This window comes from Triturus cristatus, chromosome 9 (genome assembly GCF_964204655.1).
Source record: "Triturus cristatus chromosome 9, aTriCri1.1, whole genome shotgun sequence".
Taxonomy (NCBI): domain Eukaryota; kingdom Metazoa; phylum Chordata; class Amphibia; order Caudata; family Salamandridae; genus Triturus; species Triturus cristatus.
In genome coordinates this window covers 240,174,444-240,201,460 of record NC_140592.1, presented here as the reverse complement: position 1 = coordinate 240,201,460, position 27,017 = coordinate 240,174,444, and the positions used below count along the sequence as shown (strand labels likewise).

Here is a 27,017-nt window from a genome sequence, read left to right as displayed (position 1 = left end):
CCACAACTGGTGCAGGGGATGCTGCAGAAAGCATCGACACCAGCAGCAGGAGCAGCATAACACCCCCGGTCCCAGATACCCGCAGGAGCAGCAGGCGGCTTGGGGTTGGCAGTAGTGAGGAGGCTCAATCCGTGCCATCCCACACTGTAGCGCGTGGACGCAAGCATTAATGCTGCACCGCATAGCCAAATACTATTGGGTGACGTAACCCTGGACTTACTCCTTGTACAGACGCAATGTTGCCAGAATGGCATATTTTTGGTGTTGTGGCGTAGTGCCGCATTAAAACTACGTCATGACATACAACAATTGGCTGTGTCCCCTTACTTACTCAGAAATAGTTGCATGTGATCTCTGCCCTTCTCTCTCTCCTATCTGTTGCTGTTGGCACTCCAGCAGCGTTGGCCTCTGGCTGACCTGAATCATCCTCATTGTCCTCAAAATCTGTTAGTTCCACCTCTGTACCTCTCTTCGTGGCAAGGTTGTGCAGCATTGCACAAGTGGCAATGATCTTGCAACAGATGATGGGTGTGTACTGGCGTGCGCCTCCGCTCTTGTGGAGGCAGCGGAACCTGCTTTTCAATAGTCCAAACGTGCGCTCGACCACGTTGCGTGTAGATTTGTGTGCCACGTTATATCGTCTCTCACTCTGGGTTGTTGGGTGTAGGTAGGGAGTGAGGATGAATGACCGCACGGCATATGCACTGTCGCCTAGGTGAGTAAAAGGGAACCATCAGTCACATGCCTCAATACACTATGATTTGCAAGTTTCATGGGGCGTCACTGTTACTTACCTAGCAGGTATCCCTCTCCAAATTCACCGGCAAGCAGCCGTGTGTAGATCCCACTGTTCTGGAAGATGTAGGAGTCGTGGGTGCTCCCAGGAAACTTCTCAACAATATCAGTGATGATGTTCCCTGCATCGCAGATTACCTGCACATTGATGGAGTGGGTGGACTTTCTGTTCCTGTAGATGTGCTCAGTGGCAGCTGGTGGGCAGATTGGGATGTGTGTGCCATCAATACAGCCAATGACATGGGGGAACTGTGCCATGTGATAAAAGTCAGTTTTGGTTTTCTGTAGTTCAGCCTGTGTGTTTGGGAAGCTGATGTAGTGGTGCATTCTCTGCATCATGGCATCCAGGAACTTCCTGAAGAAACGGGACAGGCAACTCTGGGATACACCGCCCACCGCAGCTATCACCCCCTGGTAACTGCCAGATGCGAGTAGATGTAGGCTGCAGAGCACCTGCACATGTGGTGGTATGGCATGCGCCCTTCTTGTTGGCTGGTCCAGGAGTGGGTGCAGGTCCCTGATCAGGTCCATGATGGTTTGTGGGTGTAGCCTGTACCTTTCATGTATCTCTGCGTCAGTCTGTTGAAAGAGTATGATGCGCTGTCTGTAGATGCGTTCCTCCCGTCTCCAAATCCTCAGACCTGCTGCCTGTAGACGTAGGCACCTTGCAATCACATACAGAGCGGCCATGTTGTCCACGCTGTTGCATTTTGGGATTGCTTATATGCACTGTTGATGCTTACCACCTGCTTTCAATCCGTGTTAATTACCGATTCTTAATTACCGAATTTCATGGATTTCTTAATTACCGAATTTACCTACATGTCATTTTTCAGTTTTACCACTTCATATTTACCACTTCATATTTACCGATTCGGTAAATATGTATTCGGTAAATATGAATCGGTATTTACCGCTTCATATTTACCGAAAACTGGTTTTTGGCCTCCTACATCTCACTTGACTAAATACCGGTCGGTAACGGCATATTTACCGAATTTCGGCCGTTACCGACCGGTATTTAGCTACCTACATATGGCCCAATGTGTTTTCTATATACTTGTAAATATGTTTGCACTGATGGTATTAATGACAATGGCGGTGTGTACATTTGCCCAGTAATTTGTAACAGTTTTGTCGAATCAGCGGATTTAGACTTGTGAATTCATTCTGATCAAGTGATCAGGAGTAAAAACCATAGAGTAGTAGCCCGTCTATATATCCGGACGTAACACATAAAAAAAGTTTCTTTGCAAAAAAATAAATATCTACAGTATAAAAAAAAAACTTAATAACAAAAAACTTTTTAAGAATAAACCCTACAACGTAACTAAAAAAGTAAACAGTAGAAGGACAAATTTTAGAAATGCAATTTGAAAACCTTTGAAATTCACTGAAACAAACAAAGATTACAAGAATGTTATAGTTAGGAAATAGAATAATATAAACTTGGAAATTCACTGAAAATAACAAAGTTTAAAGGGACGTTATAGTTAGGATCAGATTTCACTCATTCAAAACCAACAAAATCAATTACTAATGCCCACGCAATGCACTGCTTATGTCCTCACATATTACATCACTCATGACATGGTCAATGACATCATTGATGACATTACTCATGACATCATGCACAGGACCACTCACATACCCACTCACACCCCATATAGTCTCTCATACAATCACTCACTCACACACAGAACAATTCACATACCTAGTCACAGATCCATACAACATATCTCACACCCATTTATTTATCCATGCAGTCACTCACATACCCATGCAGTCACTCACATACCCATATAGCCGCTCTTAAAACCACTCACTCATACAACTACTCATACAACCACTCTCTCGTACATATAACTTACACAGCCATACAATCACCCATACAGCTACTCACACTCACACTTAATCATACAATCACTCAGACAGCCAGTCACTCACCCATACAGCATCTCAACAGACCCTCTGACACATCCATACAACTACTCACACACACACTCATGACTACTTACATACCCATTCACTCATCCCTACAAGCACTCAGATGACCCCTCACTCACCCATACAGCCACTCACAGACACTTACTCCCCAATACAGACACACACACCCACTCAATTAACCAAACACCCACTCAAACAGCCACTCAGTCACCCAGACAGCCACTCACACATCCACTCATCCACCCATACAGCCACTCACTCACACACCCACTCACCAATACAACCACTCACACAGCCACTCATTCGGCCATACAGCTACTCACATACCCATGTATTCACCCGTACAGCTACTCACACACTGATTTAGTCACAAAGCCACTCAGTTGACATATGGTAGAAACAGAATCACTCATCAGTAGTACAGAAAGAATAGTAATTTAATTTACGGGGTAGCTTAATGAATATCTTTAAGTCTCAAAAACATTCATGAAACACACTCACTGGATGAGGTCAGCAGTGTTGTCTTTTGAGATGTCATCAGTGATGTTACTATGTCATGAGTGATGTAATATGTGTTGTAAGCAGTGCATAGTTAGCTCAAGTAACTATAACCTCTAAATTTCACAGGCTTTGTATGAATGAAATATGACCTTAACTATAACTTCCCTGTAACCTTTGTTTTTTTCAGTGGATACATGTATTTACTGAAAAGAATAACAGGTTACAGGGACATTATTCTAAGGACATAGAATTTTTTTAAAAACCTTAGACATTCTATGAAAAAACAAAGTTTACTTGGACGTTATAGTTAGGTTCTGATTTTAAACACAAAAAAAAATAGGAATTTAAAAGTTATAGTTATCCTAAGTAAGTATAACTCGTGCCCTAAGGTATCCATAACTCGCGCCTCTGCCATGTAGTTTTCTCATCAATAATTTTGCTGCAAATGTTGCAGTGATATTATCAATAATGTCACAGTAGGTGTCATGACTGATGTAATATGTGGGGTAATTAGCAGTGCATGGCGAGGGCGTGAGTAATTGAAAAGGTCCCGAACCAGGGGCAAAACACATGTTGATGGTTATTCCAAATCATTTGGAAGCACATGCAACACATCAATAGTATTAACAGAGGATTGACAAATCAGCATGGTCACAGTATTAAGATTATAACACTGGAATGTTGAGAGCTCCATTGAAGACAGTGCAGTAATTCCGGGCTTATAATGCCTGGTTTAAGCCCATAGCTCCAACATTCCAATGTTTGTCTTTGTGTTTCCCCCTTTTTAATTTTGGACATTCTACCCTTAGTGGTTAGAATGTTCTGATAGCCTTATGACCTTTCTGCCTCAGGCAATACCAGTTGTTAAAGGCCCTCTCCCTCCTCTGCTGGGGTTCAAGGCCTATAACCCTCGGCAGCGGACTATTAGGCTATAATAAAGCAATGTAAAGAAATTGAGTTACAAAGTCATCACAATAGCGACACCACCCATTTAGTATGGACTGTTGATGATTTTGGTCTTGTAGCTGAACTGGTGCTTTATTTTTTATTAACTTTCATGTTTTTCCTCTACTTTAGAAGTGTGGGGTCAATTTACACCAGCCCTTTTGCGCTACCTCTTATTTCAATGCGAATGACGTTCAATATGGGAAACTTTGTAAGACCCAGGCCATCCCAATCTGTTAAGAATGCGTACTTGCTTTTGAAAATGGGTGCAAACCTCATCCAAAATGGCCCCTAATTTCGTTTTGCTCATATTCTGGATCTTGCCTCCCTAAATATTTTGTAGGTGTGCAAAATAGAACTTTGTAAGGGTAAATCACATATCCTTGTGGGTTCTTTTTACTCTTGTAAATGCTAACTGGAACTAAAAGGTTCTGCCAACAAAATGCATTTTCCTCATTCGTTGATGTGGGGTCATGGCCTGTAATATTGGTGTTTTCTCCCGTGACAGCATATTCGAGTGAACATTCTCAGATCAGTATGTCTATGGGTATTTAATGTGAGGGGGATTTTCCATCAGATAAACACAAACAAAAACTCATCTTGTGTAAAATAATTCCTTTGGTGGATATTATACGTGAGAACATTTTGCTTATAAGATTTCCAGGAGTACTACTGGGATGTCTTGAGAATCCCTTCCAACCTGAATATTTGGTCCAAACATAAAAGTAATGCACGGAAGTAGGTTTGCAACTTTAAAAAAGGCCTGCGTGACTGGGGCCCTTCATTCCGATTTGCTCAGAGATTAGAGTGCGCATGCAGGCCAGGCCAATACTGCCACCTGCTGGAATTGGAACCAAATTGAAAGAACCTGGTTCACATGCTCAGGGTGTTTGGTTCCCCCACAAGCTACATACTTTATCAACTCACGTGCCAATTTCAAAGATATTCACGCCCCACTCCCAATAAAATGTGGATGCCTCCATTGCTTTCGACAAGCTGAACATCATTGCAAACCTGCATTACTTTCTTAAATAGATATTGTCCTTTTATTTTGATCGACCCACCCTTCAAAACAACGCTTCACCCTCATTCGTGAGCCATCAGGTTGCCAGGTATGTAAGCAGGGAGAGGCGTTGTTTGAGCTGAACTTTTACATCCATTGAATGGATATTTCCGGTCTGTCTGTTTTTTATACGTGCTGACATGATCATAGCTACCAAGGGGCCCTTCGTCACGGGAGATGCGTTCAACCAGCCCTGCATTTTACAGAATGTTGCCTTGCTACAGTTTTCAAAACAAAACTATATATTCCACATTACAACCTTCTCTTAGCTAAAAGGGCAAGCAGGCGTCGCACTATGGGGCGAGTTGCTTGTCAGCTAAAGCGGATGCACGTAAGAGATGGGGTATAATGACAGGATAGGCTCGAGTGACTGCCAAATGGATGCATGATTCAAACAATAAAGCTTAGCTCATACATAAACATTACCGTGTACTGTTTTAAGAAGAGCAAGCATCATTTACATTCGTCAACGAAATAAACAGTACTGTAGCTAAAGATTTTTCTGTGGGATTGCACTCCTGGACCAGACTCCATTATAAGATTGTAAAGAGGTTGATATTTTGTAAAGTCCAAATTCCACATTTGACCAAATACTCGGATGGCTCACAGAACTTTGCAGACGAAGAGTAAATAAACTATTTAGACCCAGGGGTATAACGTGTATACCGCCACACTCCATTCAGCCCAGGACTCGCGATTTCTAAGCCAAAATGGCTTTACTTTAGCTTTCTCCTGCCTAAAATTGTCTCCACTTCAAAGTAAATCATTGAGGGAAGATAAAGGCCCCTGTTTTATATTTTCAGAATATCCCCTTTTCCTGCTCCCAAATGTTGCCACTTTTAAATTACTGATAATAGATAGACCTGTCCAACATTTTTCTAGGGCTTGGTTCAACAACTTCATAGCCGCCTTGTGGTATCTCAGGAATAATTCCACCAGGATACATACATGCTGTTCAAACGGGTAATGGATTACCATAAAGGAAGATCTCATCCAACCATCACCAAGCTTTCTCTGAGCAACTGTCAACCCTTCAACCTCTAGCCAGAATCCCTCTATGGTATAGGAGCATGACATGTACAGTGTTCCATTTTACCTATAAGAGCATGACATGTACAGTGTTCCATTCTACCCATAGGAGCATGACATATGCAGTTTTCCATCATGACAAAGCTGCTCAGGTACCATACGCCGCCTATAGGACAAGCACCTGTTTCTAAGTTTGGAAAAAAGTCATGCAAAGAAAGAGAAGATACAGCAGATACTGTATCTGGCCCATATCGATAATAAACAGGGCAGGCTTTCTTAGGGGTCCTGATGAGTAATGCCCTCTCTACCCCTCCTTTGTTACGCCATGATACTGGGTGAGCATGTATAAGGCTAGGATCTTGTTGCTTATATCTGATGAGTACAAGTGACACAGACAGCTTGGCCAGCAGATCTCTATCTGCCACAACATTTAATAATATGAATACTTAACAACATTTTTGTACTTGGGCATTGATCAAATACATCTTCTGGTTGGGGCTTTAATTCGGGCGGAGGGGGGCAGTAGGTATTCAGTAGGAATGATTCTTTTTTAGCAGAAGTAAGAAATAAAAAAGACCTGAAAAAGAGTCTAATACCACCAGAAATTTGCAAAGGTTAAATAAGCCTAATATCAACGTAAGGACAAAAACATACCTACATCCAACAAGCATGCATGTGGACGATAAAGTGCTTTGGAAGTACTCATTTAGGTGCCAAAACATAACAAAGGCGCAGTGATTACGAATCACAACACACCCAAAAACATATCTCAGTCTTACAACACAGCGGAACCATAAACCTTGCGCCAAATGTGGGCACTGGCCTACAGACAAGACCACTTCCATGAAGTAGGTAACAACTGGCATCAAAATGCAAACACAAAACAATGCGCTGGCCTGAACCATATGGCCCTTTACAAACAAATGCAAAAATGTTACCTACATCTCAAACTGGGTTTGTCCGGAGAAGATGGACTAGGGTAATGTACGACAAGCAGTTGATATCTTTAGTCTGGAAAACATTGTAAGGGTACAATTAACTGTGCTATTTTCCCTTGACTTAAACAAGCCTTTTTAGGAAATTTGTAGATTTCTAGGGGTCCATAAGGATGTCGGGCGGTGGCACCACCGCGGCGCTGGCAGTGTGGAAAAATGCCCTTTTCCGCCCGCGAGCAGCGGTCCTCACGTCTGCCATATTAGTAAGGCTAAACATAGGCCATTTCCCGACTGCCGCGGTGCGACGTGCACCGCCATCAAAGTGCGCCCGCCACTGCGGAGGTGGGAGCCAATGGAGACTCTCCGCCGGGCGGAATGACGTCCGCCCCGCTCCACAAATTAGGATGACTCAAACAAGCAGACGCACCGCAGCGGAGGCACCGCAGCGGAGACACCGCCCAACCATAGACGGCGGAAGCTCGACAGCAGAGCGTGAAACCAGAGTCCCAGTCACGACCGCCATGGACCCAGCTCTACACGTCTTTCCAGTGCTGTACCTGCTACATCACCATGAACTCATGGACCGCGTGGACGTCGCCGCAGGCACGCAACAACACAAACACAACACACGTGCAGACACAGGGTCCAAATCCACATCAGACACCCTATGGGGGACAGGGACACATCCATAAGGGCACCCACACATCACCCACCTGCCACAAAGTCACCCCTCTGCATCCTGGACACACAGCCACACAGCTACCGCCACCATGCAGAAATGTCCCGGTCACGTCACCACAGCGGCGAACACAAGGAAATACATGTGCACAATGCAGAAGGCAGGGCCAGTGCCAGGCATGGGCAGGGCACAAAGACCACAGGGCCACACCCCCACCCACCACACACTAGCACACCCCATGAAGGCACATGCCATGTACCCCTCCTATGCACCTCCTGTGCACCCCATGCACAACAACAAGCCAGGTCAATACACACCCTGCACCACACAACAAACAATCATGGAGACAGACACTGCAGGAGTGGCTGCACAGGAACACACAACACACAGCATAGTAGCACGGGGCCAGGGAAACACACACACCATCACAACACCACACTCAGAGAAACAAAAATGAGGACAAGCAACAAATGAACATATACAAGGAATTAACATCCAAATGAACACACAGCCTGTACAGTCACACATACATACCACAGACTGACACACACACACATACACACTCCACATGCCAACAGCAATGGACCACAACAAATAGGGAAACCAAAGTGGGCTGCACACAAATGGAAGGCCATGGAGACATACAACAAGCATGTGTACATCACATCAACACAAGGAACTGAGAACACCCTCACACCATCAAAGCATACATGGCTGGCACAGTCAGTGAACTCAAACCACAGACAGCTCAGTGCAACAACACAGGGAGACAGAAAGGCAAACCACGTATAGGCACAAGGATGAAAGGAAGGCCCTGAAGTCAAACTGTGAACAGCCACACATCCATACAACAACTTCACAGGAGTACACCAGCAGCACTACACACAGGGCCCATCTACACACCTCAGGACTGACAAACACCAGTAGGAATCTACACACATACCCCCTCACACCAGCAGCACACAACACCAGTGCCAAACACACTGAAGGCTGGCAATACTTGCCAGTCAATACACACACAAACAACAACACACCCTGGGGGTCAGCCACAAACATCACACACACAGGGATGCCACCACAAATGTCGAAATAAATACAACAGACAAACACATAACCCAACAGAAACACACACAGAGCCACAACAACAACATACATGCCCTGTGCAGCTAAACTGGGGAAAGGCAATGGGAGCACAGACACAACAGGAGTGCACAACCTCATCACTCAGGAACAATGCACAGACAACATACCACAACACACACAAGAACCAACACAGAACAACACAGCCACAGCAAACAAACAACAGATGCACAGGCAGAAAAATCACATAGCAAACACGGCAGGACATCAGGGGATGCACACCAGGCAATCGCAAGGCAACATACACACACAGCACTGCATGCACAACAAGCTGTGTGTGCACACCAAACATACCAGCCACACACAGACATCATTGACAGAAAAGCAACCCACACAACACCATACAGCACAGCACAAAGACAACAGCACACCCAGGAAGTGAAGCAATAACACAGCCAACACACATACATCCAACACAACACCCAACAGATGCACAAGTCTGGGACACAAAGGTGGGAACAACTTGACCAGAGGACTGGGCAGCTCACACAGTTGAACTGCATAGGAGCAACCATGACTGACAAACATCACCAGAACATCACACATGACCCATTGGGGAAATGCCCTGAGTGACACATTGACCCTGGCCAAAGAACTGCACCACAAAGCACAGTGTCACAAATGAAGTCATGGGGAGGCACACACACACATATAAACCAAGGGGACAGCAGACACCAAAGTGAAGTGTTCTGCATGTCAGTGGGGAAAATGGCAGGAGTGTACCATACACAAAGAGAGGGAGTGCAGACCCACAATGGGTAGGCAGCTGAAGCACAGATAGGGGATGGAATGACAACACACACAACATGCCACACTAGAGGCAAGAAGGCACCATGGGACAGCAATGCATGAGAAAACACAATGGAAATGTGGAGCAGCAGGTCTGCACAGTCTCCACAAACAGCAACAAGACACATGGATGTGCAACAAAACACAACACTGACTTGCCAGTAACACCCTCAGCATACTCACGAGTGACAAAAACAACAAGTAGGAGTCAGATAGAACTGTAAAGACACACCAACACACTGCACAGTGCACAACATACAACTCACACATGGGCATACAACCACATCCACAGGGATGAACAATCAAAACAACAGGCACACAACTCCTGGGTGACACATGTGTGTAGTTGACAGTGCAGAGGCATGTACACATCAACACTCCCCACAAACTCACCCCCTTCACACTGCAGACTACCTGGCCATCCAAGAGCACAAATGGAAAGTAAGCCATGGGACTAGGATGACTGGCCATCACAAGATGACCACACATATACACCACTGGGCACACATAAAGAACACACATACATGATGACCCTGACCAGCCTGCCTGCAATACTGTGTGCAGAAACCCCATCTGTGCTAGCAGTGCCCCCCAACCTGACATGTGTACAATTTAACCAACATGAACAAAATAAGAAAATGACTACTGCTATCCATTGTAAATTGACACCATTGCCTACACAAGTATCTGGGTCGAGAAGAACTGAAGACCCTGTCACCCCTGAAAAAAAAAGAGAGTAAGTGAGCCCAAAAATTGACTTAGTTGAAGTGGCACGCAGACCATGTGGCACAGTAAACCATTTACACACAGCAAAAAATCACTTTATTCAGTAAGGACACTGACAAAATAGACAACAGGCGCAACTGTCTTTATTCACATATTGCACAGAAAGGTACCATGAGAAAAGAAGAGCTGCACAGGCAGGGGGCACACAGCAGTGAACGACAAGGCCAGTGGGCAGAACAAAGTGCAGAGTGAGTCCATGAGAAGCTGCACAGGCAGGGGGCACACAGGAGTGACCACTGTGCCCTCGGCCTGGTCGCTCACACACCTCCCGCCTGCTCCTTACCTGCTGGACCTCCTGCTGCCGCCTGCCGCCTGAGCCACCACAGGGCCGCCGAGCGCCGCCCCAGCCGCCACAGGGCCGCCAAGCGCCGCCACCGAGCCCCCTGGTTTCCCGCCGCTGCCCACGAGACCCCGCCCCCCCGCCCGCCGATTGGTTCCCGCGCTCCCCGCCTCCCCGCAGACCCTCCCTCCCGGCTCCCCTCTTAAGGGGACCCTCTCCCCCGTCCCAGGTGTGACCACTGTGCCCTCGGCCTGGTCGCTCACACACCTCCCGCCTGCTCCTTACCTGCTGGACCTCCTGCTGCCGCCTGCCGCCTGAGCAACCACAGGGCCGCCGAGCGCCGCCCCAGCCGCCACAGGGCCGCCAAGCGCCGCCACCGAGCCCCCTGGTTTCCCGCCGCTGCCCACGAGACCCCGCCCCCCCGCCCGCCGATTGGTTCCCGCGCTCCCCGCCTCCCCGCAGACCCTCCCTCCCGGCTCCCCTCTTAAGGGGACCCTCTCCCCCGTCCCAGGTGTGACCACTGTGCCCTCGGCCTGGTCGCTCACACACCTCCCGCCTGCTCCTTACCTGCTGGACCTCCTGCTGCCGCCTGCCGCCTGAGCCACCACAGGGCCGCCGAGCGCCGCCCCAGCCGCCACAGGGCCGCCAAGCGCCGCCACCGAGCCCCCTGGTTTCCCGCCGCTGCCCACGAGACCCCGCCCCCCCGCCCGCCGATTGGTTCCCGCGCTCCCCGCCTCCCCGCAGACCCTCCCTCCCGGCTCCCCTCTTATGATGCCCTCAGAGCGACCGCGCAGCGGACGCGCGCAGCGGGAGCACCGAATGAGCGCCGAAGGCGCGCCAAAGGTAAGCCCGTCTGCGCCCGTCCGCGCCTGGACCGCGCCCAGGGCCAGGACCCCTGGCCCCCGCAGACCCCAGCCCACCCGCCTGACTTACGATGCCGCCACCCTCAACGCACTCAACACCGGCCGAACCCCCGGGTGCTACCAAGCCACTCCGAGACGCACCCACGGACCCTTCAGCTGCCTCACCTGCAAGTTCACCTGCATCCGGACCTGCCCCGCACCAGCACCCGCCAAGCCGAACACCAGCAGCAACCACCTCAAGTGCATCCTGCTCAACACCCGCTCCGTCCACAGACACGCCGTTCAACTCTGGAACCTCCTCGACACCACAGCCCCTGACGTTGCCTTCCTCACGGAAACCTGGATGAACGACTCCTCAGCGCCCGACATCGCCATCGCCGTCCCAGAGGGCTACAAGATCATCCGGAGAGACCGCGACAACCAGACTGGAGGAGGCATCGCCATCATCCACAGAGACACCATCCGTATCTCGACCAACGCCGACAACACCCTGACATCCGCCGAACACCTGCACTTCCAGATCCACACCGACCCCAAGACCACCCTCAGAGGCACACTGATCTACCGACCCCCGGGACCACGCACTCAATTCAGCGAAGACATCGCCGACTTCATCAGCCCGCACGCCCTCCCCTCGGCCGACTACATCCTCCTCGGGGACATCAACTTCCACCTGGAGAACAACAACGACCGCAACACCACCACCCTGCTTGACAACCTCGCCACCCTCGGACTCAAGCAGCTGGTGACCACCCCCACCCACCTCGCCGGACACACACTCGACGCCATCTTCTCGTCCAGCAAAGACATCTCCTTCAGCCACGCCACTGGACTCCACTGGACGGACCACAGCTGCATCCACTTCACCTTCAAAAGAACCACGGTCCACCACCACCAGCAACAGGCCGCACGAAGAAGCTGGAACAAGATCACAGCCGAACAACTCACCACATCCCTGAGCCAGCACCCTCCCGCCAGCTCACCGAACCCCAGCCAAGCCGCCGACAACCTCACGAAATGGATCTCCACCTGCGCGGACGAGCTCGCCCCTCTGAGGACCCCACCCAGCAGACCCGGAAGCAAGAAGGCCCCTTGGTTCACCGACGAACTCAAGAGCTCCAAGAAGAACTGCCGAGCCCTCGAGAAAGCATGGAGAAGAGACCCAACGCCGGACAACATGACTACCCTCAAGCTCGCCACCCGAAGGCACCATCAACTGATCCACGCCACCAAGAAAACAGCATTCAAGGACCGGTTGGACAACAACGCACACAACAGCAAGGAGCTCTTCAACATCGTCAGAGAGCTCTCCAACCCCAACGCCGGAACCAACGACATCACCCCATCGCAAGACCTCTGCAACTCCCTCGCCTCCTACTTCCACAACAAGATCGCTGACATACACAACAGCTTCAGAACACAACCAACGCTCCCCACGACCAAACCAACGCCCCCCACCAGCACCCTCAACGCCTGGACACCGATCAACCTCGAAGACACCATCAGCACGATGAACTCCATCCACTCCGGTTCCCCAACCGACCCCTGCCCTCACCACATCTTCAACAAGGCCGACGCTGTCATCGCACCCCACCTGCGGGACATCATCAACACCTCCCTCAACACCGCCACCTTCCCTGAGAGCTGGAAGCACGCCGAACTCAGCGCTCTACTAAAGAAACCAACGGCGGACCCCACCGAACTCAAGAACTACCGCCCCATCTCGCTCCTCCCGTTTCCAGCCAAAGTCATCGAGAAGACCATCAACAAGCAACTGGCAGCCTTCCTCGAGACGACTGGTTCCCTCGACCCTTCCCAGTCAGGCTTCCGGGCCAACCACAGCACCGAGACCGCCCTCATCGCTGCCACAGACGACATCCGAACCCTGTTGGACAACGGAGAAACAGCGGCCCTCATCCTCCTGGACCTCTCCGCGGCATTCGACACTGTCTGCCACCGCACCCTAGTGCAGCGCCTCAGCAACGTCGGGATCAAGGAGAAGGCACTGGAATGGATCATCTCCTTCCTCACCGGAAGGACACAGAGAGTCCGCCTGCCCCCGTTCAGATCAGAAGCCACGGAAGTCACCTGCGGCGTCCCTCAGGGCTCCTCGCTCAGCCCCACCCTCTTCAATGTCTACATGAGCCCCCTTGCGGCCATCGCACGCCAACACAACCTGAACATCATCTCCTACGCCGATGACACCCAGCTGATCCTCTCCCTGACCAACGACCCCGCCACCGCCAGAGCCAACCTACACGAAGGGATGAAAAACGTGGCCGAGTGGATGACGACCAGCCGCCTGAAACTGAACACAGACAAGACGGAAGTCCTCATCCTGGGCTCCTCACCCTCCGCCTGGGACGACTCCTGGTGGCCCCCTGCCCTGGGCAACGCACCCAAACCGACAGACCACGCACGCAACCTGGGCTTCATCCTGGACTCCTCCCTCTCCATGACCAGACAAGTCAACGCCGTCTCCTCGTCCTGTTTCAACATCCTGCGCATGCTGCGTAAGATCTTCCGGTGGATCCCCACCGAGACCAGGAAAACAGTCACCCAGGCCCTCGTCACCAGTCGACTGGACTACGGCAACGCCCTCTACGCCGGTACCACCGCCAAGCTCCAGAAGAGACTCCAGCGGATCCAGAATGCCTCGGCGAGACTCATCCTCGACGTCCCCAGACGAACTCACATCTCCAGACACCTGAGAGACCTGCACTGGCTCCCGATCAACAAAAGAATCACCTTCCGGCTCCTCACCCACGCACACAAAGCCCTACACAACCAAGGCCCGACCTACCTCAACAGCCGCCTCAACTTCTACGCTCCCAAACGCCACCTCCGCTCGACCAGTCTCGCCCTCGCAGCCGTCCCCCGCATCCACAGAGCGACTACAGGAGGTAGATCCTTCTCCCACCTGGCCGCCAAGACTTGGAACGCCCTCCCCACCGAACTACGCCTGACCCAAGACCACCTCTCCTTCAGGAAGAAGCTCAAGACCTGGCTGTTCGAGCAGTAGCGGACCCCCCCCCCCCCCCAGCGCCTTGAGACCCTCCGGGTGAGTAGTGCGCTTTATAAATGCCTTTGATTGATTGATTGATTGATTGAACGACAAGGCCAGTGGGCAGGACAAAGTGCAGAGTGAGTCCATGAGAAGCTGCACAGGCAAGGGCAAAACAGCAAGGCCGGTGGCCAGTACAGGGTGCAGAGTATATCCATGAGAAGCTGCACAGGGAATAGTTCAACACAGCAAAAAGCAACAAGGCCAGTGGCCAGTTCAGGGTGCAGTGTATGTCAATGAGAAGCTGCACAGGGAATATTTTAACACAGAGTAAACAGACCATTTAAAATGGGGTCCAAGGGATATATATTTTAAAGACCCACACCTGATTTTATCCCCAGCACCAACTGAATGTATAACACACGAAATACAGGGGGTCTAACAGCCAGATTAGAGAGGCTACACTAGCGATACTGAGTCAACAAGATCTCAAAATATCTTTAACGCACATACATAACGTATTAATAAAGATGAAGAAAGAAAAGGCTAACACTACATGCATAAAGAAGACCGGTACATCATTGATTATTCACAAAATGGCTGATTAATCCACAACAGATTGTAAAGGGTTTCCATCAAATTAGACTCAATGATCAGTCATATCATTTGGCCAAACCCATGTGCAAATGAAGCTGGTCCCCTGATCAGTGGGACACTCAGCTCCGCACCTTATTGTTGTATCAGGATTTGATCAACCAAATACACAAACTGTCCATAATGACTGATCTTTTAATGGTAAAGATAGAAAAAATAGTGCAACGAACAAAGAAGTGATTTAAAATAGGATGGAATGTCCTCCTTTTAAATACTTTATTCTGCGGACTGGACACACCTAATTAAAAAATAGAACAGTGCAAAAGAAGACAGTGACAATTATCTGTCTACATAAGGGCCAATATGTTTCTGCCTAACGGGTATTGAATCCCTTGGCATTCGTCAGGGCCTCTGTTCGTATAATAGTTGCACTCCTAATAGTGAAATATAGAATTCACCACCATCACCAAGAACAAATTAAAGTAAAAATGGTTCGGAACGGTACAACCTGTAACAACCATGAACATTAGCCCTCCGATTCACAATGGTTACTGTGAATTCTGTGAAGGAAAACGTTATATCATTAGTACGATGTATCGGTCTCATATGCATGATGTGTCACCAAACCAACCAATAATGTATGTCAAAAACATTTTTTTAATTTTTATGCTTACCCTTTGTGGTAGGGCAATAGACCTCACCTCACCTGGACACTGCTCAGGTACTAGGAGGCCCCGCACTACAAAGATATAGGGAAAACAAAAGAATGTGGCACAGTACTGTAAACAACTTTTTTTGCCGCTTTATACCCTGCCTATAATCATTCCTGTAACCAAATACCCTATATCTAGAGGCAAAACATGTGAGGTAGGTAAACACCCCAAACTCAGTGTACTCAGTCTCAAAATGACCCAGGAACTCGACTAAGACACCAAACTTAAAGGGAGATTAAAAATCCTTTTTATGCTCATTCAGGAGTTTTTTCTGCTTACTAAACTACAAAAACCTGTAATTAGCTGAAATTTGCAACATAGTGTTGCTAAAAATATTCTAAAAATGTTCTGTGATAGCTGCTCACCTTTCCGTCGGTACCTCAAGCTCCCATCTGAGACTTGGGGGAGGCACTGATCTGTAGGAGATGCTAGTATAAGTAGTCGTTTGTTAGTGAAGTATCCCTCCACCTTTAAGAAGTATACTAGATAGAGGCAATCTTATCATATGTCCCTTCAGTAGGTATGTGCTGGTAGCAAGGACACTATTGTCAAACATTTATTGTAAAATAAACCTTATTGGTCTTTATTTTCATAAGAAAACTAAAGGCACTATTTTACGCTCGAAATCTCGCGAGATCTCGCGAGAGGAAGTACTCAGAACTACCATATGATGTCATATCGGCCATCTTTGTAGTTCCTAACACAATTCCGATCTTATCATATGTCCCTTCAGTAGGTATGTGCTGGTAGCAAGGACACTATTGTCAAACATTTATTGTAAAATAAACCTTATTGGTCTTTATTTTCATAAGAAAACTAAAGGCACTATTTTATGCTCGAAATCTCGCGAGATCTCGCGAGAGGAAGTACTCAGAACTACCATATGATGTCATATCGGCCATCTTTGTAGTTCATAACACAATTCCAATGTTGTATTCAATGGGCATAACTATGCAGAAGCTCCAAAATCTTAAAAAGTGGGAACCGTCCTAGTGGCTGTGCATACCTCCAGTGTGTATCAGAAAACTCCCATAATCAAACCTATTTATGACATTATGAGAAGAAAGTGAGCAAAGTAATGAGTCAATATGTACAACATGTTTGTGTAGAAACACCCTATTACAGTCAGTATATCCCAGTTATTGCTCACTAGTGCCAAGGCTACAGGGAGGTCCAAGGAATATCATCATTTAATCCTCCTGTATCTGTCCTAAGTTTGTAAATCCATTTTTGCTCTTTTCTGAAAAGGTAACTCGACACATCACTTATGTGACTGGGTATATATGGCTTCTCAAGGACAGTCCATTGAAAGTCCGTTTCTAAATGTGCACACTCCAGGAAATGTCTCGTGAGTTTAGTGTTGTTTTTCTTACAACGAAAAGAACTCTTGTGTTCTAACATCCTGGTGCGGACTTTGCGGGTCGTCATACCCACATATCGTGTGGAACAAGGACATGTCAGCATGTAAATCAGATTGGAGCTGTTGCAATTACTGTAGTTACTCTGCAACCAAGGTCTTGTGGTGCCTATATCTATCTCCTTCGTGTGTTTTGTCTGAGAGCAGACTGAACAGATGCCGCAAGGATGATGCCCAACAGCTGGTGGAAGGTTCCACAATGTTCCACCAAGTTTCCTAGGGAGCTCTTTTGGGCGTGTGTGAACAAGTCGATCCCGAATGCTGCTTGACCTTTTAAACGCAAACAAGGGTTGCGCGATTTTCTCTCTCCCATGCTCTCTTTTTTGATCTTTTTATGAGTGAATTGGGATAGTGGCGAATTTATATGTGCACCAGTTCGAACAACAACACGTACTGACACCCGCCAACCCCTTCCACACCTCTATTAGGTGGTGGAAGCGTTATATTGACGATGTGTTGGTGGTGTGGAGAGGCACGGTAGATTCTGTCAATGAATTCCACCAATGGCTAAACAGTAGAAACCAGTTTCTTAAATTCACCATGGAAACAAATAAGGAAAGAATTGCATTCCTAGATTTGTCGATTTATGTCACTACTGCAGGATTGCAGAGTGAATTGTACGAGAAACCTATGGCGCGGAATTCACTTCTCCTTTATGAGAGCTATCACCCGAAGTCCCTGCGCCAGAATCTACCATATGGCCAGTTCCTGCGGGTCCGCAGGAACTGCTCCAATAGAGATGATTTTGAGGTGCATACTAGGAATCTCTGTGGACAACTACGGGACAGACACTATCCCAATTCACTCATAAAAAGATCAAAAAAGAGAGCAGTTAACAACAATAGGGAGGCTCTCTTGGAAGCTCCAATCCCTAAACCACCCCTGACTAGACTCACTTTCGTGAGCACCTTTAACACTAGAAGCAATGCCATCCAGAAGATTGTCAAAAGACACTGGCGCCTTCTGAACCATGGGAGAGAGAAAATCGCGCAACCCTTGTTTGCGTTTAAAAGGTCAAGCAGCATTCGGGATCGACTTGTTCACACACGCCCAAAAGAGCTCCCTAGGAAACTTGGTGGAACATTGTGGAACCTTCCACCAGCTGTTGGGCATCATCCTTGCGGCATCTGTTCAGTCTGCTCTCAGACAAAACACACGAAGGAGATAGATATAGGCACCACGAGACCTTGGTTGCAGAGTAACTACAGTAATTGCAACAGCTCCAATCTGATTTACATGCTGACATGTCCTTGTTCCACACGATATGTGGGTATGACGACCCGCAAAGTCCGCACCAGGATGTTAGAACACAAGAGTTCTTTTCGTTGTAAGAAAAACAACACTAAACTCACGAGACATTTCCTGGAGTGTGCACATTTAGAAACGGACTTTCAATGGACTGTCCTTGAGAAGCCATATATACCCAGTCACATAAGTGATGTGTCGAGTTACCTTTTCAGAAAAGAGCAAAAATGGATTTACAAACTTAGGACAGATACAGGAGGATTAAATGATGATATTCCTTGGACCTCCCTGTAGCCTTGGCACTAGTGAGCAATAACTGGGATATACTGACTGTAATAGGGTGTTTCTACACAAACATGTTGTACATATTGACTCATTACTTTGCTCACTTTCTTCTCATAATGTCATAAATAGGTTTGATTATGGGAGTTTTCTGATACACACTGGAGGGTGACATATAGCTATGCACAGCCACTAGGACGGTTCCCACTTTTTAAGATTTTGGAGCTTCTGCATAGTTATGCCCATTGAATACAACATTGGAATTGTGTTATGAACTACAAAGATGGCCGATATGACATCATATGGTAGTTCTGAGTACTTCCTCTCGCGAGATCTCGCGAGATTTCGAGCATAAAATAGTGCCTTTAGTTTTCTTATGAAAATAAAGACCAATAAGGTTTATTTTACGATAAATGTTTGACAATAGTGTCCTTGCTACCAGCACATACCTACTGAAGGGACATATGATAAGATCGGAATTGTGTTAGGAACTACAAAGATGGCCGATATGACATCATATGGTAGTTCTGAGTACTTCCTCTCGCGAGATCTCGCGAGATTTCGAGCGTAAAATAGTGCCTTTAGTTTTCTTATGAAAATAAAGACCAATAAGGTTTATTTTACAATAAATGTTTGACAATAGTGTCCTTGCTACCAGCACATACCTACTGAAGGGACATATGATAAGATTGCCTCTATCTAGTATACTTCTTAAAGGTGGAGGGATACTTCACTAACAAACGACTACTTATACTAGCATCTCCTACAGATCAGTGCCTCCCCCAAGTCTCAGATGGGAGCTTGAGGTACCGACGGAAAGGTGAGCAGCTATCACAGAACATTTTTAGAATATTTTTAGCAACACTATGTTGCAAATTTCAGCTAATTACAGGTTTTTGTAGTTTAGTAAGCAGAAAAAACTCCTGAATGAACATAAAAAGGATTTTTAATCTCCCTTTAAGTTTGGTGTCTTAGTCGAGTTCCTGGGTCATTTTGGGGCTGAGTACACTGAGTTTGGGGTGTTTACCTACCTCACATGTTTTGCCTCTAGATATAGGGTATTTGGTTACAGGAATGATTATAGGCAGGGTATAAAGCGGCAAAAAAAGTTGTTTACAGTACTGTGCCACATTCTTTTGTTTTCCCTATATCTTTGTAGTGCAGGGCCTCCTAGTACCTGAGCAGTGTCCAGGTGAGGTGAGGTCTATTGCCCTACCACAAAGGGTAAGCATAAAAATTAAAAAAAATGTTTTTGACATACATTATTGGTTGGTTTGGTGACACATCATGCATATGAGACCGATACACCGTACTAATGATATAACGTTTTCCTTCACAGAATTCACAGTAACCATTGTGAATCAGAGGGCTAATGTTCATGGTTGTTACAGGTTGTACCGTTCCGAACCATTTTTACTTTAATTTGTTCTTGGTGATGGTGGTGAATTCTATATTTCACTATTAGGAGTGCAACTATTATACGAACAGAGGCCCTGACGAATGCCAAGGGATTCAATACCCGTTAGGCAGAAACATGTTGGCCCTTATGTAGACAGATAATTGTCACTGTCTTCTTTTGCACTGTTCTATTTTTTAATTAGGTGTGTCCAGTCCGCAGAATAAAGTATTTAAAAGGAGGACATTCCATCCTATTTTAAATCACTTCTTTGTTCGTTGCACTATTTTTTCTATCTTTACCATTAAAAGATCAGTCATTATGGACAGTTTGTGTATTTGGTGGATCAAATCCTGATACAACAATAAGGTGCGGAGCTGAGTGTCCCACTGATCAGGGGACCAGCTTCATTTGCACATGGGTTTGGCCAAATGATATGACTGATCATTGAGTCTAATTTGATGGAAACCCTTTACAATCTGTTGTGGATTAATCAGCCATTTTGTGAATAATCAATGATGTACCGGTCTTCTTTATGCATGTAGTGTTAGCCTTTTCTTTCTTCATCTTTATTAATACGTTATGTATGTGCGTTAAAGATATTTTGAGATCTTGTTGACTCAGTATCGATAGTGTAGCCTCTCTAATCTGGCTGTTAGACCCCCTGTATTTCGTGTGTTATACAATATTTTAACACAGCAAAGAGCAACAAGGCCAGTGGCCAGTTCAGGGTGCAGAGTATGTCCATGAGAAGCTGCACAGGGAATAGTACAACACAGCAAAGAGCAACAAGGCCAGTGGCCCGTTCAGGGTGCAGAGTATGTCCATGAGAAGCTGCACAGGGAATGTGTGCGACTGTACCTTTCCATGGTCAGCATCACAGTCAGGGGGCAACAATATGCAGTTCAGGCCCACCTGTGTGAGAGACAGGTGTGTGAGGGTGACTCCCACTCAGACTTGGCTGTCAGGCGGACTGGGGGCTGGCTGTGTCTCGGGGACTGTCGGGGCACTTGACCGGGGAGAGAGCGGAACAGCTGAGGTAGAGCTATCAGTGGCTTGGCAAGCCAGAGGGCTGCTTGGACAAGGTGGTGTAGTGGCACGTGGAGGTGGAGTCATGCAGATGGAAGACACGGTGTGGCTGGGAGATTGTGGAGGGGTGCCCTTCCACTTCTTGGGGATCCGAAATGGCTTGACTGACTGTGGCTCAATGGGAAGTGGTGTGGGCACAACAGGCACACTCACCACCACAGCTCCAGCAGGTGCAGGCGCTGTCATCCCCTCTGGTGATGTGCTGGACCCAGCGGAACATTTTGCCTGGCTTCGCCACTGCCCCCCTTCCCCTGTTTACTAGGTGTTACCCCTACAGTGCCCTCCGGCCCCTGCTTCACTGGGCTTGGAATGGGAGTCGAGGTGGTTGGTGATTCTGCCTTGGAGCCCTTCCTAGTTGTACCCTTGGCATGCACCACCTCCTTGGTGGGCACAGACACTGTATGCTTCTCTTTGCGCGATGCTCTAGGGGCAGGAGAGTCCTTGGATGGGGATGCCACTGAGGCATGTGTGCCTGAGGTCTGCTGCTTTGCTTTTTGTCCACTGGTGTCGCCTGACGGGCTTTTCTCCCTGCGCTCTGGGGTGGCTTTGGTCTTCTGTGGGGATGTTGTCTGCGCCCGGGACCGCTTGGGTTGCTGCTGCTGTGTGCTTCGTGTGCTGTATCGTGACTTTGACGTATGTGGACCGTGGTCACTATTGTCAGCCTCGGCCACTGCCAGGGGGTTGGACAAAGGGACCGGAGCTGGACTGTGAGTATGTGCCTGATGCAGGGCAGACGTCACTGTTGATGACAAAGCCTGGACTGTCCGGTGCAGCCCACCCATGTCTGAATGTATGCCCTCCATGAAAGCAACCACCTGGGCCAATTTCTTGTCGTGGTCAATGAAGGCATTGAGGAGAGCTGTCTGGCCTACACACAGCTGGCGCAAAAGGTCCATAGAATCAGCACTGATGGCAGCAGGGGGGACAGGGGCAGGGGCAGCGGTGCCAGGGTTGAAGGACGGTCTTCCCCTCTTACTGAGGCGGACATGGGCAGCACCAGAGGAAGTGGCTGGGAGGGTGGGCACTGGCCGCTGTGTGGTGGAAGTCAATGCAGAGTCCCCATTCCCTGTGCCCTCCAACATGGATGCATCCCCGCTGGCATCGGATGATGTGGTGCTTTGCGTCTCAGGCTGGGATTCCTCCAGCAGACGCCTGTCCCTCCTCTGAGGCGCTGGTGACATCTGTGTCACTGGGCTCCTGGGCAGCTGTTGTGTTAGGTTCACCCCCACTGGTGTCTGTCTCCTGTCCCTCCCTGACCACAGGTGATGCTGCATGAGAGAGAGATGTAGGGTCAGGTCAGTGACAGCAACAGAACAAACATATGCATCACAAAAGAATACCAAATCTACATGTTGCACACCACCCTGTGCAATCACATCGTGCCAACTCACTATATTGACTCAAGTAGTGCGTGGAAACTGGAAACTCAGGCATGAGTGAGCCATGTGAAGACCACACAGCACAACACCCTGCTTGTGGCTCTGTTCAAACAGACACACAACTAGCTCTGAGCACACCTAGGGACATGATGGAGGCACACTACTTGTTGCCAATGACAGATCTGGATGGAACAGGAGGGTACAACACAGACCCTGACTACAACATGACAGTCCACAATGGACATTAGCCCATGCCACCCACCATGTCGTACCTTGGGGACAATAGAATGGTGCACACTGCTGTCAGATGTGTAGGCCTCCCCAATCTGGGTGCATGCAATGGACGCATTGATGTACGAACAGTCAGATCGGGCACACTGCCGTTCCCTCCCATGGGATTCCCAAGACTACCCCAATGCAGAAGAAACCTGAAGAGCACAACTCAGAATGTAATGTGAAGGCACAGCATCCAAATCACCTTTGTAAGTACAGGTAGGGCAAATGCATGCCACCGGCAACCAGGCCAGCAGCCACTTACATGCCACAGCATCACACTACCAACATCACATAGGCCAGCGCTGGCACAGGCTCTGTACACATGCAGCCACTCCCAGCCAAAGTCAGACTCCCCAAATGCTCACCCCTGGCTTGCTGCTGATACTCCTTCAAACGTGCATCCAGCTCAGGCTGTGTCACCACCAAGATGCGCCCCATTAGTGGTGTCATACTGCGCTGTGCCAAACGTCCAGTGCGAGGAAGCAGCCCCAAGGTCATCTCTGCCACATTCTTTGCCAGCCGGCTAATGTTGTCCCATCTCTTGTGGCAGTGGGTGCGCCGTCGGTTTGAGATCCCCAGAGCTCGCACCTTCGCTGCAATGGCCCTCCACACGGCCTTACGCTGGTGTACCTTGAGCTGCAGGCATGGGAGACAAGATGGGGAAATGATCAGTGACGCAGTGTCATGTACCGACATCTATCAGTATAGCAGCAAGATACAAAATCATCACATATCCAACGATATGTCAATCAGAGACTATAGTACAGCACACATGGGACACCTGCATGGGAAAAGCTGATGTAAAAGCATGCAGGTGTGAGGGGGAACACAGTCCCTGCACATCTCACGCACATGCAGGATGCCAGCACTGAAACACCCATGTAGACTGCCCATATCTCCAGTCAATTGTTGGCTTGAGCAACACATACATCACGTCAACCTGTGTTTGGAGGTGGACTCACTGTGTCCTTGACTGCGCAGCCATCAATGTCCCTGTCCTGTGAATAGATGAATGTGTCATGGTGGTCACATTGAGGGACATGATCTCACAAATACAAAATGCCATTCACTAGGGCAGTTGTGCAATGTGAAAAGACTGATGTCATACTCTGTAAGTTAAGTGAGGTGTCCTTGTCCTTGTAGGCGGGGACTGTGCAGGCCAGCTGGGCTCACACTGAGATGGACTACAGGGGCACACACAGCCATCCAGCCAAGCAATCACTGTCCTGACTACAGGATGAACAACCTTCAGTGTCACTGTGTGGCTGACAACACAACACAGGTCACTCATACATACATGTGCAGGGAGGGAAAGCTATTGCATTGGGTACACACACCCTCCCACTGGAGACAGCATGTCAGGCAGTGCATGACACTACCCCACACTCCCAGGCACATGCTGCATCAGTCCAACTACATGTGTGGCCCCCCTGCCCTACCCCACCACTGACGAAGACTTACCACGACATTTGGGGCACCATATAGCCTTCGTTACTGTGTGAGCACCTCGTCCACCAGGACCTCCAGCTCCTCGCTCGTGAAGGGACTGGCACGGGTCTTCTCTGTCCTTGCCATCACTGTGGACATGAGACAACAGCAGCGGAATTGGGTGGTGAGGGGTCTCAGGTAGCAGTCCCTGGAGGCCGCAGCAGGTGAGGGGTCTCAGGCAGCAGTCCCTGGAGGCAGCAGCAGGTGAGGTGAGGGGTCTTAGGCAGCAGTCCCTGGAAGCAGCAGCAGGTGAGGGGTCTCAGGCAGCAGTCCCTGGAGACAGCAGCAGGTGAGGGGTCTCAGGCAGCAGGCTCTGGGAGCAGTGGAAATGTGAGGCTCACTCCAACACATATATAGCCCCCTGGGGTCATTTCAAAGGTGCCAAGCTGCAGCAATTGGTGGTCCAGGTCTGCCTCTTTCAAATGCATCCAATGACCGCCTCCGCGGTGGCAGACCAAGCCTACTGCGAACTTCAAAATTGCATCATGTCACCACAATCATGGCTCCCATTGGCTGTAAGGGCATGCTCCATGGCGGTGACACAACGCTGGGGCCCGGGTGCGCTACCGCGATGGTGCATCTTTTAAATGCAGCCAATGTCTGCCTCCGCGGTGGCGGAGCACGCCTACCGCGATCTTCAAAATTGCATCATGCCACCGCAATCATGGCTCCCATTAGCTATAAGGGTATGCTCTATGGCGGTGACACAACGCTGGGGCCCGGGGTGCACAACAGCGATGGTGCATCTTTCAAATACAGCCAATGTCCGCCTCCGCGGTGGCAGAGTACGCCTACCGCAATCTTCAAAATTGCATCATGCCACCGCTATCGAGCTTCGCATTGGCTTTAGGGCAAGCCCCATGGCAGTGACACACTGCAGGGGCCCGGTGTACGCTACCGCGATTTTAGCGGCGGAGCATGCCCACCGCCATTTCCACATGTCTACATGCCTCTCACTACCGCACTTTTGTGAATGGGTTGCTGGTGACACACCGCTGGGGCCAGGCGGTAGCTACCGCGATATGGGTGCCATGCATTGACACGAGGCTCCGCCATTCATGCGGCAGAGCATGCCCACTGCCATTTCCACATGTCTCCATGCCTATCAGTACCGCACTTGTGTGAAGGGGGGTTGCTGGTGACACACCGCTGGGGCCAGGCGGTATCTACTGCGATATGGGTGGCGGAGCATGCCAACCGCCATTTACCCATGTCTACATGCCTATGACTACCGTACTTGTGTGAAGGGGGGGTGCTGGTGACACACCGCCGGGGCCAGGCGGCAGCTACCGCGATATGGGTGCTATGCATTGACACGAGGCTTCGCCATTCATGCGGCAGAGCATACCCACCGCCATTTACCCATGTCTACATGACTATCACTACCGCACTTGTGTGAATGGGGCTGCTGGTGACACACCGCTGGGGCCAGGCGGTAGCTACCGCAATATGGGTGGCAGAGCATGCCAACCGCCATCTCCCCATGTCTCCATGCCTATGACTACCGTACTTGTATGAATGGGGGTGCTGGTGACACACCGCCGGGGCCAGGCGGTAGCTACCGTGATTTGGGTGCCATACAATCGCAATGGCCATTTGTCAAACATCAACAGGGCACAGTGCCAACATGGTCAATGGAACTTCATCGTGCACACAATGCCAATGTTCCATTTACTCCACTGATGGCTACACATGCCATGTTTGTGTGTGTGTTTCGTAGATTGGCCTGTACCCACTCACATGTCACTTATGGATTTGATGTTGGTGTAGGCAGGACAGTGTAGTTCTGGACTCTACAATGTGTACACATGTCAATGTGTTGAGGTGCAGTGACAACACAGCGATGCTCGTCTCAATGAATGATGAACTATGTTGCATTGCCTCTCATGTCTGCTCATGCACACATTCGTCATTCCAGCGCCCAATGTGGTCATTGTGTGGTGGATGTGTGCTAGGTTGTAATGACGCATTGAGGTGTGACAGGTACAGCAGCTAGGTATGAGACAGTGGGTTTGATTAGTTACACACATGCTGGATGCTATACTCCCAGGCGTGCCCATTTGAAATGTGGCCGTATCGCTATGTGCATTCACATTGACCAAGGTGGTGTTTGAGGTACTTGTCTTGTGTAAGTTGACAGGTGTGGCCTCTGTGTACATGGAGGTGTCCCTACATGTGAGCTGGTCTGTTAGTCAAGATTGATGTCAGTCATTGTTGCCGTTATGTCATCCAGAACGTGATGTGATGTGCACATCTCATGATGTGTTGCATTGACAGGTGTTCACTATCATCTCCAATAGGAGGAGGCCAAATTCGATTCGTCACTTGACGGTGCTGGAGGACATGGAGGATGTTGCGATCATACGGAAATGCCGCCTGGAC

At 48.8% G+C, this 27,017-nt stretch overlaps 1 protein-coding gene across 1 annotated transcript in view; it reads right to left on the bottom strand.

The window, feature by feature from the left end:
- LOC146797673 (uncharacterized) overlaps nt 1–27,017 on the bottom strand; it is a 63,225-nt gene that overhangs the window by 19,319 nt on the left and 16,889 nt on the right. Inside the window, exons 2-3 of the mRNA XM_085627629.1 lie at nt 16,429–16,531; nt 16,025–16,089 (exon numbers count right to left, since the gene is read on the bottom strand). Coding sequence (XP_085483755.1) covers nt 16,025–16,089; nt 16,429–16,531 — 168 coding nt within the window. The remainder of the gene's footprint in view (nt 1–16,024; nt 16,090–16,428; nt 16,532–27,017) is intronic.